This window comes from Lontra canadensis, unplaced genomic scaffold, assembly GCF_010015895.1.
Source record: "Lontra canadensis isolate GAN:19392208 unplaced genomic scaffold, GSC_riverotter_1.0 scaffold60, whole genome shotgun sequence".
NCBI lineage: Eukaryota > Metazoa > Chordata > Mammalia > Carnivora > Mustelidae > Lontra > Lontra canadensis.
Genome location: NW_022631054.1, coordinates 11410927 through 11424330, shown reverse-complemented (window position 1 = coordinate 11424330; position 13404 = coordinate 11410927). Strand labels below are relative to the sequence as shown.

The window sequence follows — 13404 nt, the reverse complement described above, 5'->3', positions numbered from 1 at the left end:
CGCCACCTTACGCTCGTTCTCAGGACGCCCTCGCCGGCCCTTGCGGCGCGCGCACGGGGCCGGCCCAGGTTCCCCACTCGGGCCGGCCGGCTCGCGGATTTGCTCGCCCCGCCCCTCCCCCGGCGCCGCAGTTGGGCGCTTGCGCGGGGCGCGTGGCCGTGGCCGGAGTCTCCGCCGCAGTCGGTGCAGCCGCCGCTGCCGCCGCCGCCGCCGCCACCTCAGTCAGTCAATTCCCAGCAATGGCGGAAGGAGGTGAGCGAGAGGAGCTGCTCTCTCCGTCGCCGGTCTCTCCGGCTAAGCGCCTGTGCTCGTGGCCCAGCCCGCAGGCTCACCACCCTCGCGGTTCGCCCGGGGCCGCCAGCGGTGGGGTGGGGGGCGTCGGCGGCGGCTGCCTGGCCCCCGGGGCCCGCCCCCACCTGCAGCCCGAGTCCTTGCTGGACTGCGCCGCCAAGACGGTGGCGGAAAAGTGGGCGTACGAGAGGGTGGAGGAGCGCTTCGAGCGGATCCCGGAGCCCGTGCAGCGCCGCATCGTCTACTGGTCTTTCCCGCGGAATGAGCGGGAGATCTGCATGTACTCCAGTTTCCAGTACCGTGGCGGCCCCGGCGCCGGAGCGGCTGGCGGCGCCGCGGGGACTTCGCCGGCCGAGGAGGGGCCGCCGCCGCCCCCCGGGGCCGCAGCTCCGACCGGCTCCGCCCCCGGGGCCACCGCGGCGGGGGCGTCCGCCGGGCTGGGCACAGCGGCCGGAGCGGCGGGCGGCGGCGGCGAGGGGCTGCCGTTCCGCCGGGGCATCCGTCTGCTGGACAGCGGCTCGGTGGAGAACGTGCTGCAAGTCGGTAGGTAGTAGCCCGGCTCCTCTCTGGTGCCTGGCCTTCTTTTCCGCAGGTGCCTTCTCTCTGCAGGAGCCCGGGGCCAAGATTCCAGCTTTCTGCCCAACTCTTGTTCCCCTGCTGAAGGACACACTAGTCACATAAAAAACTTTTCTCAACATTTCATTCAGGTCCACTGCTGCTCTTTGCCCCACTCGCCCTCTACCCCATTTCTTTTTGTTCGAAGAGCAAATAGATCTCTTTTTTACTCTCAATTCTACACCCACACCAAAGCAAAAGGATGGGAGGAATGCCTTTTTGGATGTAATGATTTCAGAAATGCGTTTTTCTAATTTAAGTTTAGAGAGAAGAGAATTCTTAGTGAATCTGGAGCAAGCAGTCTTACAGGGAATGTTTGTGGGACAGGCTGTCAAAGGCAATCTGTAGTCTTTACAGATTGAAGCTGGGTATAATTAACTTTAAAATCGGAAAAACATCAACAAAATATTGTGCATTTCAAACAAGTAGAATTATACGCTTTAATTTTTTTCCCCTTAGACCAGTGGTACTTGGGAATCTAGGCTGCGGACTTAACAATAACCGAAGATGGAAATGTGACAGCTCTCTTCTCCACACCCCCACCCAAGGAAAAAAAAAAAAGCCACACAATCTGGAGTGGGGGTGGGGTCTGTCTTCCTTGTCAGACTAGGGTAAATCAAAAGCTGGTCACGTTGGGTTTTTCAAATGCTTCTCATTTAACAAGTCTTCGGATTTGCTTTTGTTTTATCTTTCTGTTTGTGGGAAAGTGAAAAATGATTTTTTTTTTTTTTTTTACTCCTCCAGATCTTCTAGTCAATTTGTTAATCTTACTAAATACATAAATACAGTAGTAGACCTGATATGTGGAATGGTTAGGGAGAAAGGGGGAAAAATGACATTGTTTAACATTGAATTGCTGTGTGGAAAATTAAAACACTGATTTTTTTTTTTTTCCTATTCGGGTTATTGTAGCTTTCTGGACATGCACATTATGCATTTGATTGTACAGTATATGCTCATATTTATTGAAAAAATACTGATTTTTTAAAGGAGTTGGAGAAAGGTTGTTTTTAGAATTAAATAAGTACTGAACACATACACAGGCATGCCAAACATCTAGCTCTCTTTTCCCCAGGTAAAACTAATATATTTGAAATTTTTTTCTTTTAAAGAGTGGTGCATTGTGGTGTTTCATATAAAGTAATCTACTTATGGTTATTGAGAATCATTGACTCTTCTGTTTCTTTTTAAAACAACAGTGTACCACAATTTGTTTTGCAAATGTGAAATGTAAATTTATCTAAATTTATCTTGTGTCAGAATACAGTGACAGTGGATTGAGAAAGTCTTATTTGGAAAAGGCTAGCTAGTGCTTTGTGCATTCGTATTTTTGAAAGAATGAGTTGAATAATCAGATAATTAAAGTGTACAACTTGAGTACTGAAATACTGAAAACATGAAAGTGAATGTAGACATTATTAGTCTGCAAACTTTATTTTTATGAGTTTAGATCAGTTAACTTTTAAGATTCTTGTTTAAGATATCTTAAATTGAGAAGTGTCAATTTAAGTGGTTGTTTTATAGTAAGGGATGGATTTGAAAGAATTTTTAAACTTGAGGGGGCAAATGAGGGATAGGAAGAGTTTTAAAGAGGTATATATTTTGTAAAAGACTATAATTGTCAAATTCCAAATAAAATCAGATTTTGTGGGTGATGCAGGTCATGTTTAAATAGATATTTTTCTTTCATGGTATGATAGTTGGCATGCTTATTGGGGTAATGAGCTCTTGTATGAGAGTTTTGGGATCTGGAGAAAAGATACATAAGCATGTTTTCTGATTCTTACTGTGGATTTCATAGATGTGAAGGTAGGAGAATGAATTACTTACTTTAGTAATGCTATTTGAGAACCATGAGCTGTGTAATCTTTATTTTTCTTACTTTAATTTATGCTAATGAGTGTGAAAGAGGATATTCCATTCCTAGCATTTTGAGTTCTGTATCTTAGCATGAATCACCATTTATTATGTGAAATTAAGACTCATCCCTCATTTCTTAAACTTAAAATATGAGTATGTGACTTAATGTACATGATAGATTTTATGAAAGTATTGCCAAGAGACTAGTGAGGAAATGATTTATATATAGGAAGATAGTAATAGTGTTTTTCAGTTTATAACTTCAAACTCAATTTAATTACTCAGTGGTCCTAATTTAAAAATGCTACATATTTCCTTGATGTTGGTAAGGCATAGTTATAACCTCAGAATTGGGAAGTTACTGAAGTCTGATGGTTTAGAAAGGAAAGGAGTTTAGGGTATTTTTATAACAATACTCTTTTAAGGAAAGGATTCATAAGGAGATTTAAATGGAAAACAAAAAGACCTCAAAATAAAAAATGTAAATTTTTAAAAATGAAGAAAACAGCACAACACAAAACAAATTTTGAAGGAAAATAGACACTAACAAAAAGACCTGTGCAAAGAGTAGGTATACTACGTTCGGTAACTTCTGATTACTTTCTACGTGGAATCCGGTAATAGGAAGTCATGGGCTTGTTGAAAAGCAAGTACTCTGTAGAAAAAACAATCAGATTTTGAATCAGAACTGAAACTTTCCCAGCTTGATGTAAACAAATTGGAGAACTACAGGCTATTATGCTCAAAGGATGCATTTCTTCTACATAACAGTACTGAATCAGAAGTATTGTTCCTTTTAAAAAGGGAAAATTGTAAATTAGTCTTTTCATGTACATCTGTAAATTTAAAGCTGTGTGAAAGACTTACAGTTTGATCTCTCAGTTATTATGAAGGTAATAGAGTTCAGATGTTTTAGGTATTTGCATTTTTAACCTGTTTAAGAAATCCATGGAAATTATCAGTAGTATAGACTTTGGAAAAAAATACTTATTCAGGAGTCTGTAGATGGTATAAGAATGGGATGATGATAATTTACTAATAGTTTTAAGAAGTTGACCTTTTTTTTGCAATTCATCATATCTTAAATAACTGATCTGTGCTTGGTAAAACTTAAGTAGGTTTGTGAAATCTGGATTGACTCAGGGGAAAAAATCATTAACATGACTAAGAGGAAGTATCCCGGGGTCTTCGGATGGTCTGACAATGCTCTATCACTGAACCTAGGTTGTAGCTGTTAGATATTCACTTTATACTAATTCTTTTTGCTGTTCCATTCCTTTTGTTCAGTACATTTTCTTATGTCTATTATATCTCACAAATGCTGTTAAAAATAAATGCAATTGTGTTTTTTTTAAAGCTTTTTTAAAAAGCATTAACAGTTTTTCTCTCTTAAATGCAGAAATATTTATTTGGATGTTTAGATTTTAAAAAATTAGGTAAGAGCATTCAGTGACCTTCTGTGCTGGTATATCTTAATGATATAAATTCTTATATATTGTTATGTGTATCTTATATCTATTATATATTATAATTTACATATGTATCCAAAAATTTTCATAGATTATGACTGTTGATGTCAACAAAACCCCATATTTTTAGTCCATACATTTTCTAGTAAGTATAATTTGTCCTTGGATAGTCTTCAAGATAAGAGCCACAATGCTATGTACTACCTTACATGGAAGAAGTATAATTAAAAAGACAATAATAATTAGAAGATCCAGTTCATAGCTTAGATATCAAATAATAAGTTTATAATTATGAGAACTTGTACGTTATCAATAAACTATGAAATTTTTTCTGTGTACTTTTGTGAAGTACATTGTGACAAGTATTACAGTTGTTGATTTTTTTTTTTAAAGACTTTTTATTTATTTATTTATTTGACAGACAGAGATCACAAGTAGGCAGAGAGAGAAGGAGGAAAGCAGGCTCCCCGCTGAGCAGAGAGCCCGATGCACTGACCCTAGCCGAAGGCAGAGGCTTTAACCCACTGAGCCACCCAGGCACCCCCAGTTGTTGATTTTTGTATATGATTTGTTTTGATCTGTATTTTGGGGGGGAACAAAAGATATCCTCATCTAAAAAGCTTTATAGCATTGTATGTAAGTTAAAATAGTTGTAAAATCATAATAAAATTCATGTGAGGAAAAATGAATTTATATTTAAGCTGTTCGAGCGCAGAAGGTAGCTGCATACTTTAAGGGATATGTGGAAAAATTTTTTAGAGTAGAAACTTAGCAAATTTTAAAATCACATTACTTTTTTTTTTAAGCAATGAGTTCTCTCCTTTTACCTCTCCCTAACACATCACACAAACATCTTAATATTTAATAAATATTTGTTGAATAGGGAAGGTTAAGAACAGACTTCTCAGTGTTATAAGACTTAAAAAAAAAAGAGCGAAGCTTAAATTTTTAGTATTCGTGTGGTATTAGAAGATATGGGGAAACTTCATACCTGTACATATTAATAAACTGATAGCACTAACTAGTATGAATGTTACATTTGTGTATCTTCTATGTTTACTGTTTTGTGTGAAGGCTATGACTTACCATTTTCTTCAGTTGAAAGCTTTAGATGAATTATTATTGAAGGTAATTTTCTCAAAGATAGAGCTTTAGATTTTCAAAAAAATTGTTATTTAAATTCTAGTTAATTAACATATAGTGCAATATTGATTTCAGGAGTAGAATTCAGTGCCTAGAGCTTTTAGATTTAAAAGAGAATGAGTAGGGGCACCTGGGTGGCTCAGTGGGTTAAGCCACTGCCTTCGGCTCAGGTCATGATCTCAGGGTCCTAGGATTGAGTTCCGCATCGGGCTCTCTGCTTCCCTCTCTCTCTGCCTGCCTCTCTGTCTACTTGTGATCTCTCTCTGTCAAATAAATAAATAAATAAATCTTAAAAAAAAAAAAAAGATAATGAGTAAACTAAAACACAGTGGATTTTATTTTAGAGGTTATCTATTTCAGGAATTAAAAAAAATATATTATTGAAGTGTGAATATAAACTCTAAATTTTGAAGTGAAAGGGCTAGAAATTTATTTATGCCTATGTGAAACAATTTCATTTCTCTTGTTTCAACAGTGGCTGTTAAAAATTAGGATGTTAACTGTCAGTGTTCTACTATGGTGATGGTTATATGAATGTATGTAAATGTGTTAAAATATATAGAACTATTCCTAAAAAGTCCAAGTTTACTATATTATATCTTAGAAAATAATTTTTAAAAATCAAGGCATTAATGTATCTATAAATTAATGAATATGCAGAAAGATACTGAAAACGCTGTATTAGTATCCTATGGCTGCTGTAACAAAGTGCCACAAACTGGGTGACTTAAAACAACACAAACTTACTGGCTCACAATTCTGGAGGCCAGAAGTCTGAATCAACATATGGAAAGGCCATGCTCCCTCTGAAACCTATAGGGGAGTCCTTCCTTGCTTTTTCTAGCTTCTGGGGTTTGGAACTCTAATCTCTGCTTTTGTTGTCACATGGCATTCTTCCTATGTGTCTCTGTCTTCAAATGGCCATTTTATAAGGATAGCAGTCATACTGGATTAGGGGCCCACTCTGCTGCAGTGTGACCTCATTTTAACTAATTACATGTGCAATGACCCTGTTTCCAACTAAGGTCACATTCTGAGGTACTGGGGGTTAGGAATTTAAGCATACCATTTTTAGAGGGACACAATTCAACTCATAACAGCTTCTCACACTTCTTGTTGCATAATAGTTTCATGTGAATTTTAAACTTTTTTATATTGGCTGTGGCTTAAATTAGAAATTACCACATTCATTTCATTAGGTAAGCATTATTTCAATTTAATTGATTCAATTTGCATGATTGATATTATTTAATATTTTTAGTACACGTGAAACTTTTTTGTTGAGTAGGTGGTTATGTAAAGGTTAAACCTGTCATTTTTTAATAAAAAATGATGATTGTGCAGTACAGCACTCAGGATATACATGCAAGGATGAACAAATTACTGTGAGGGTTTTTTTCTTTTTTTTTTTTTTTAATGTGTATCCTTTATAACTTGTCTTTGGAAATAGGTAACCCTCAAAGCATATGAACCTTTTCTTTTTTTTCTTTTCTTTTTTTTTTTTTTTTAGAATTTATTTATTTATAAGAGGCAGGCATAGAGAGAGGGGGAAGCAGGCTCCCTGAGCAGAGAGCCCAAAGTGGGGCTTGAGCGGGGCTTGATCCCAGGACCCTGAGATCATGACCTGAGCTGAAGGCAGAGGCTTAACCCACTGAGCCACCCAGGTGCCCTGCATATGAACCTTTTCTTAACCTGTTTCCAGACCTCAAGTTAATATGGTTTAGAATTAGTGTTTGATATTAGAAATAGACTACAATCCATTCCAGACCACTTTAAAAAAAAAGATTTTATTTATTTATTTGACAGAGAAAGAGAGACGGAGAACACAAGCAGGCACAGTAGAAGGCAGAGGGAGAAGGAGAAGCAGGCTCCCAGCTGAGCAGGGAGCCTGACACACGACTCGATCCCAGGACCCTGGGATCATGACCTGAACTGAAGGCAGTTGCTTAACCAACTGAGCCACCCAGGCACCCCAGATCACTTAGAAAAAAAAAATTTTATTTAATTCATTTGTCAGAGAGAGAGAGAGAAAGAGCGAGAGCACGCAAAAACAAGGGTAGTGGCAGGCAGAGGGAGAAGCAGTCTCCACACTGATCAAGGAGCCTGATGCAGGACTTGATTCCAGGATCCTGAGATCATGACCTGAGCTGAAAGCAGACACTTAACTGACTGAGCCACCCGGGTGTCCCTTTCCATTTCAGATCACTTTTATGTGAGTTTTCTACCTTGTAGTTTATTCATAGGTTTATTTCTTTCCTGATAGAGGCAGCATGCTTCTTGGCCACTTTTAACCTATCATTGAACTAGTATGCCAGGGAAATCACACTCATTTTAATATTAACTTTAGTATTGTATTACAGTATGCTAAATTACTCTGGTATTTTTCATGATCATATGTAGCCAACTGATTAATTTTTGGTTTTCAGTATTGAAAAAATTGTTTGTCCCCTTAGAATGTATAACGTGATATGCTGTAAGTTTGTGTTCGATAAATGTTTATTGAATAAATGAGTAAATTGCTATATGACTTTTTAATATTTATGTAGTATGGATATCTCTCTTCATTGATTTATATGTAATAGGAGCCTAGGCGATACATTGACAATTTGTAATTTCTGATTTTTGAAACATTACATAGGTTTAAAAAATGTCACTTATTAACTAATTCTTGATTCATTCATTGAATTTTTTGGTAAAGATTTTATTTAGTTTAGAGAGAGTGTGTGTGTGAGAATAGGGGGAGGAACAGAAGGAGAGAGAGAGAGAGAGAATCCCAAGCAGTCTCTGTGCTGAGGGTGGATCCTGATGTGGGGCTGAATCCCACAACCCCAAGAGCACGACCTGAGCCAAATCAGAGTCCCTCACTTAACTGACTGAACCACCCAGGCACCCCTCATTCATTGACTATTTAGTTACTTGTTTTGTGTAAGGCTCAATAAATAACCATTTTCCTGTTTTTAGTGGGCCTCATTCAAAATATTTTGTATTTTCCTGCCTTAGAATATAAACCCAAGTTGGACACTAAAGCCTAAGGGTCTAGGGACTACATTATGTTGACATTTATGTAGGTGGGGAGTTATAAACTGAGTGGGTACTTGACTCTAAGAGATTCTCTGAAACCTATTTTTGAAGTTTTTTTTTTTAAACATTTTTTTTTTTAAGATTTTATTTATTTGACACACAGAGATCACAAGTAGGCAGAGAGGTAGGCAGAGAGAGAGAGGAAGGGAAGCAGGCTCCCTGCTGAGCAGAGAGCCTGATGCGGGACTCAATCCCAGAATGCTGAGATCATGACCTGAGCCGAAGGCAGAGGCTTTTAACCCACTGAGCCACCCAGGCGCCCTATTTTTGAAGTTTTATGTGTGTGTGTTTTTTGGTCATTTGCTTTTGTTTCCCATTGTAATGGAGTGACAAATGTGGTATGCAAGGCAGTATAACATTGTTACCCTCTTTGAAAATAGTTGAATCAAAAAATGAAATACCTGTTAACCCTTGTGCTTTTCTTGCTTTACGAACAGTTATTTGTATACTTATTATCATTTAGTCCTCAGGGAAATGCAAATTATAACATAAGGAGATACTACTACTACGACTACTACTACTACTACTACACACACACAAACACAGTAGTATGGCTAAAAATGAAAGACTGACAGTATCAGTGCTGGCAAGGATGTGGAGCAATTAAGAACTGTCTTACCGTATTTGTAAGTATGCAAAATGATAGTCACTTTGAAAAACAGGTTCTTATAAGTTAATCATACACTTAATCGTAAGATTCAGGAACCCTATTCCTAGATATTACTTAGAGAAATGAAAACATCTGTTCATAAAAAGACTTGTACTTGAATATTCAGAGCAGCTTTATTTAGAATAGCCTTAAACTGGAAACATCCCAAGTGCCTATCAGATGGATAAATAGATAAATTGTATATCCATACAATAGAATACTATTCAGCAATAAAAAAGAATAGACTATTGATAGCCTAGAAGCATGGATGATTCTAAAAATCATTATGCTAGGAGCACCTGGGTGGCTCAGTCAGTTAAGTGTCTGCCTTCGGTCAGGTCATGATTTAGTCCCGTGTTGGGCTCCTTGCTCGCAGGGAGCCTGCTTCTCCCTCTTCTGACAGCTCAGTGTGTGTGTGCTTTCTCTCTCTCAAATAGTAAAATCTTTAAAAAAATAAAAAATAAAATAAAAAGCATTATGCTAAATAAAAGAAGCTAGACCAAAAAGAGTACATGTGACACAGTTTCATGTATATGAAATTTTAGAAACCCCAAAGCTATTGTGACAGAAAGTAAGTCAGGGGTTGCTAGGGTACAGGGGAATGGGGTATGAGGAAACCTTTTTGGGTGATGGAAATGTTCCATATCACGATCATAGTAGTGGTTACATGACTGTACTTACTTGTCGAAACAGTGAATTTCATACACTTAAAATTGGTAAATTTTATGGAATGTAAATTATACTTAAAAAATTTGATTTTAAAGGAAAGAATAGTGGGTTTCAACCTCAGTTTCACACTTAAATCACCTGGACAGATTTTTTTTTTAAGACAGTGTCCATCCAGGACTCACCCTAAATTAATTAATTGAGAATGAGGATTCAACTTCAGAGTTTTAAAAAAGTTTTTAAACTTACTGTAGGCAATCAAAACATTATATCATATTTATTACACAAATGTTATGGACCATGTCATCTTTCTTTTCTACTTCAATCTATTCTGTTTTACCAATCTTTAGGTTTATTTATGGACTTTAAGGAAAATTATTCTCTTACCACTTAAAGAATTTGTGCCTGTGTTTTGGAAAGGTCTCATGCAAAAGTATATAAATTCTTTGTCATTATCACCATCAGAAGACACTTGTCTAAATGTAATGCCAATGTATAATTTTCTTCATGTTTGTTCACTTGTTTGTGAAACTTATATTTAACATTTTATTAAAAAGATTATTTATTTATTTGACAGAGAGAGATCACAAGTAGGCAGAGAGGCAGGTAGAGGGAGAGTGGGAAGCAGGCTCCCCGCTGAGCAGAGAGCCCGATGTGGGGCTCGATCCCAGGACCCTGAGACCATAACCTGAGCCGAAGGCAGAGGCCCAACCCACTGAGCCACCCAGGTGCCCCATATTTAACATTTTTTAATGTTCTGTGCCACATAGAACATAATTTCTAGATTTAAGGAGTACATTGTTTAATGTAGGATACACATGTAGGATACACATTTAACACATTTCATAATAATAGAGGTAGTTACTATGGAGGCAAAGAGTAGGAAGTGATTAACTGAAGAAATGGGGACAGCTGGATGTATTGCTCTATTTTTTTTTTAAAGATTTTATTTATTTATTTAACAGAGATCACAAGTAGGCAGAGAGGCAGGCAGAGAGAGAGGAGGAAGCAGGCTTCCCACTGAGCAGAGAGCCTGATGCGGGGCTCGATCCTAGGACCCTGGGATCACGACCTGAGCTAAAGGCAGAGGCTTTAACCCACTCAGCCACCCAGGTGCCCCTATTGCTCTATTTTAATAGAATTCTAGTTATAAGAAACATTGAAATTATGTCTAATATTACAAAAAAGTTTGAAAGCAGCGTTTATTGCTTACAAGTTAGATTAACCCTTCACGAAATTTCCTCTGTATTGACATTTCTATGCCCTGTAATACTCTAGTCCATAGTGATTCAAAAGAGTAACATCAGCAGGAAGGAAGATGACAGAAAAATACCAGCTGTTAATCCTTTTTTCTCAGAATAAATGTTACAGATTTCTGTCTTTAGAATAGCTTTATTATCTTCATATAATCCCCCTTTTTCCTTTTTTTTTTTTTTTTTTTTAAAGAGTATTGCTTCCTTTAGGTATAACTATACGATAGAGCCAATCAGCAAAATGGATTTTGGTCTATCCATTCGTTATCGGTAGTCTGTAAGCAACAGAGAATGTATTATGTTTTTGAAAGCCTTGGAGATAATTATGTTTTTTTCCCTATTCATTCATGGTTTTATTGAATGGAAGCCCGTGGCATTAATACATTCAGGAAAAGCCAGCCTGTCAACACCTGATAAACTGACATGACTGGCAAGCATCATGTACACAGTTGATGTTAGCAATATAAAATTCTTTCTCACACTATGGTTCCCTATTGCAAAAAAAAATCTTTCTGATTTTTTCTCTCATTCAATATTATGTTATTATATTCTTTGCTACCATATATATCTACATATATCTACCATATATATTATTATGTATATTACTTAATATGATACAGGGTATATATTATATAATATGGTAATATTATATATCATCACATATATGCAGGGTCTATGCAGTAGGTTGCCTCAGAATTCTGGCTTCTTGCTGTATCTGTTTCATTACCTGTAGATGGACAGAATGATGATACCAACCATTGTTTTGAGGATAAATTATCTTCTTTTTTTAAAGAGAGTGCCGTGTGTGCACCCTTAATCAAGGGAGAGGGTGAGGGGAGGAGGGTGGGGCAGAGGTAGAGAGAGAATCTTAAGCAGGCTCCATGCCCAGGGCTGAGCCTGAGGTGAGGCTCCATCTCACAACCCTGAGATCATGACCTGAGCCGAAATCAAGAGTCAAACATTAACCGACTGAGCTACCCAAGTTTCCATCAGGATAAATTAATAGGTAAAATAATTAGAACAGGGCCTCGCACTTATTAGGTGCTATGTAAATATTTGGTATTATTAATATACTACAATTACTGAAAATATTCTGTATTTGTTACCTTTCCTTCTTCAACATTCTCCTGGCTTCTGAAGCCTTTTCAATCTGACTTGTGCTTTCATTCAGTGTATTAAAATTGATCTCTTAAAGGTCACCAGTGACCTCATGATATCCTTTTCCAGTGTTCATCCTTCACGACCTCTGTGTTGAGTTTTCTGTAGTCTGCTGCATCTTCTTCTTGAAATACTTAGACTTCACTGTTTTGGCTTTCTTTCCACCTTCCTTCTTTTTTCTCTTATCCCACAAAATTGGGATGTATGTTGGGGTGCCTGGGTGGCTCAGTGGGCTAAAGCCTCTGCCTTCGGCTCAGGTCATGATCCCAGGGTCCTGGGATCAACCTGCCATCACATGGGGCTCTCTGCTCAGCAGGTTGCCTGCTTCCCCGCTCTCTCTCTGTCTGCCTCTCTGCCTACTTGTGATCTCTGTCAAATAAACAAACAAATGAAGAAACAAACAAACAAAAATCTTTAAAAAAAAAAAATGGGACGTATGTTTTGCCCCAAGCTTGTTTGCTTGCTTTCTTTCTTTCTTTCTTTTTTTTAAGATTTTATTTATTTATTTGAGAGACAGAGAGTACGAGTGGGGGCTTGGGGGAAGCAGGCTTCCCGCTGAGCAGGGAGCCCAATGCCGAGCTCAATCCCAGGATCCTGGGATCATGACCTTAGCTGAAAGCAGACATGTAACCTCCTGAGCCACCCAGGTGCCCTGCCCCAAGCTTTCTAATTTAGCAATTTATTTATTTCTATAGCTTTAATTACTATTTATGAACGCAAGATAGCATCATGTAATGTAGTGGTTTAAATTTTGTTTAAAGCAACTTTACTACTCATTTTCAAAATTAAATCTTAGATGGTATTTCAGGTTTTGCAGCAGAAAATTTGAGGAGTTTGGAGGATTGGGAAGGGGCCCATAACTCAATCAGCGAGGCCAGCTTCTTTTTGCCCCTGTGAAGCACTTCTAAATAATAGTGTTGGGATTTGAAGTCAGGAGATCTGCCTTGGTTTTCTTTTCTTTTCTTTTTTTGAAAAAGATTTTATTTATTTATTTGACAGAGAGAGACACAGCAAGAGAGGGAACACAAGCAGGGGCGTGGGGTGGGAGAGGGAGAAGCAGGCTTCCCGTCAAGCAGGGAGCCCGATGTGGGATGATCCCAGGACCCTGAGATCATGACCTGAGCCGAAGGCAGACACTTAACGACTGAGCCACCCAGGTGCCCCTCTGCCTTGGTTTTCTCAGATATAAAGTGTCAGGATTTTTGTGAGATTTTAAATA

At 38.3% G+C, this 13404-nt stretch overlaps 1 protein-coding gene across 1 annotated transcript in view; it reads left to right on the top strand.

Annotated features, from left to right (window-relative positions):
* The first annotated feature begins 203 nt into the window (after positions 1-203).
* ZSWIM5 (zinc finger SWIM-type containing 5) overlaps positions 204-13404 on the top strand; it is a 206898-nt gene continuing 193697 nt past the window's right edge. Inside the window, exon 1 of the mRNA XM_032877615.1 lies at positions 204-834. Within this exon, the coding sequence (XP_032733506.1) occupies positions 240-834 (595 nt within the window). The 5' untranslated portion in view covers positions 204-239. The remainder of the gene's footprint in view (positions 835-13404) is intronic.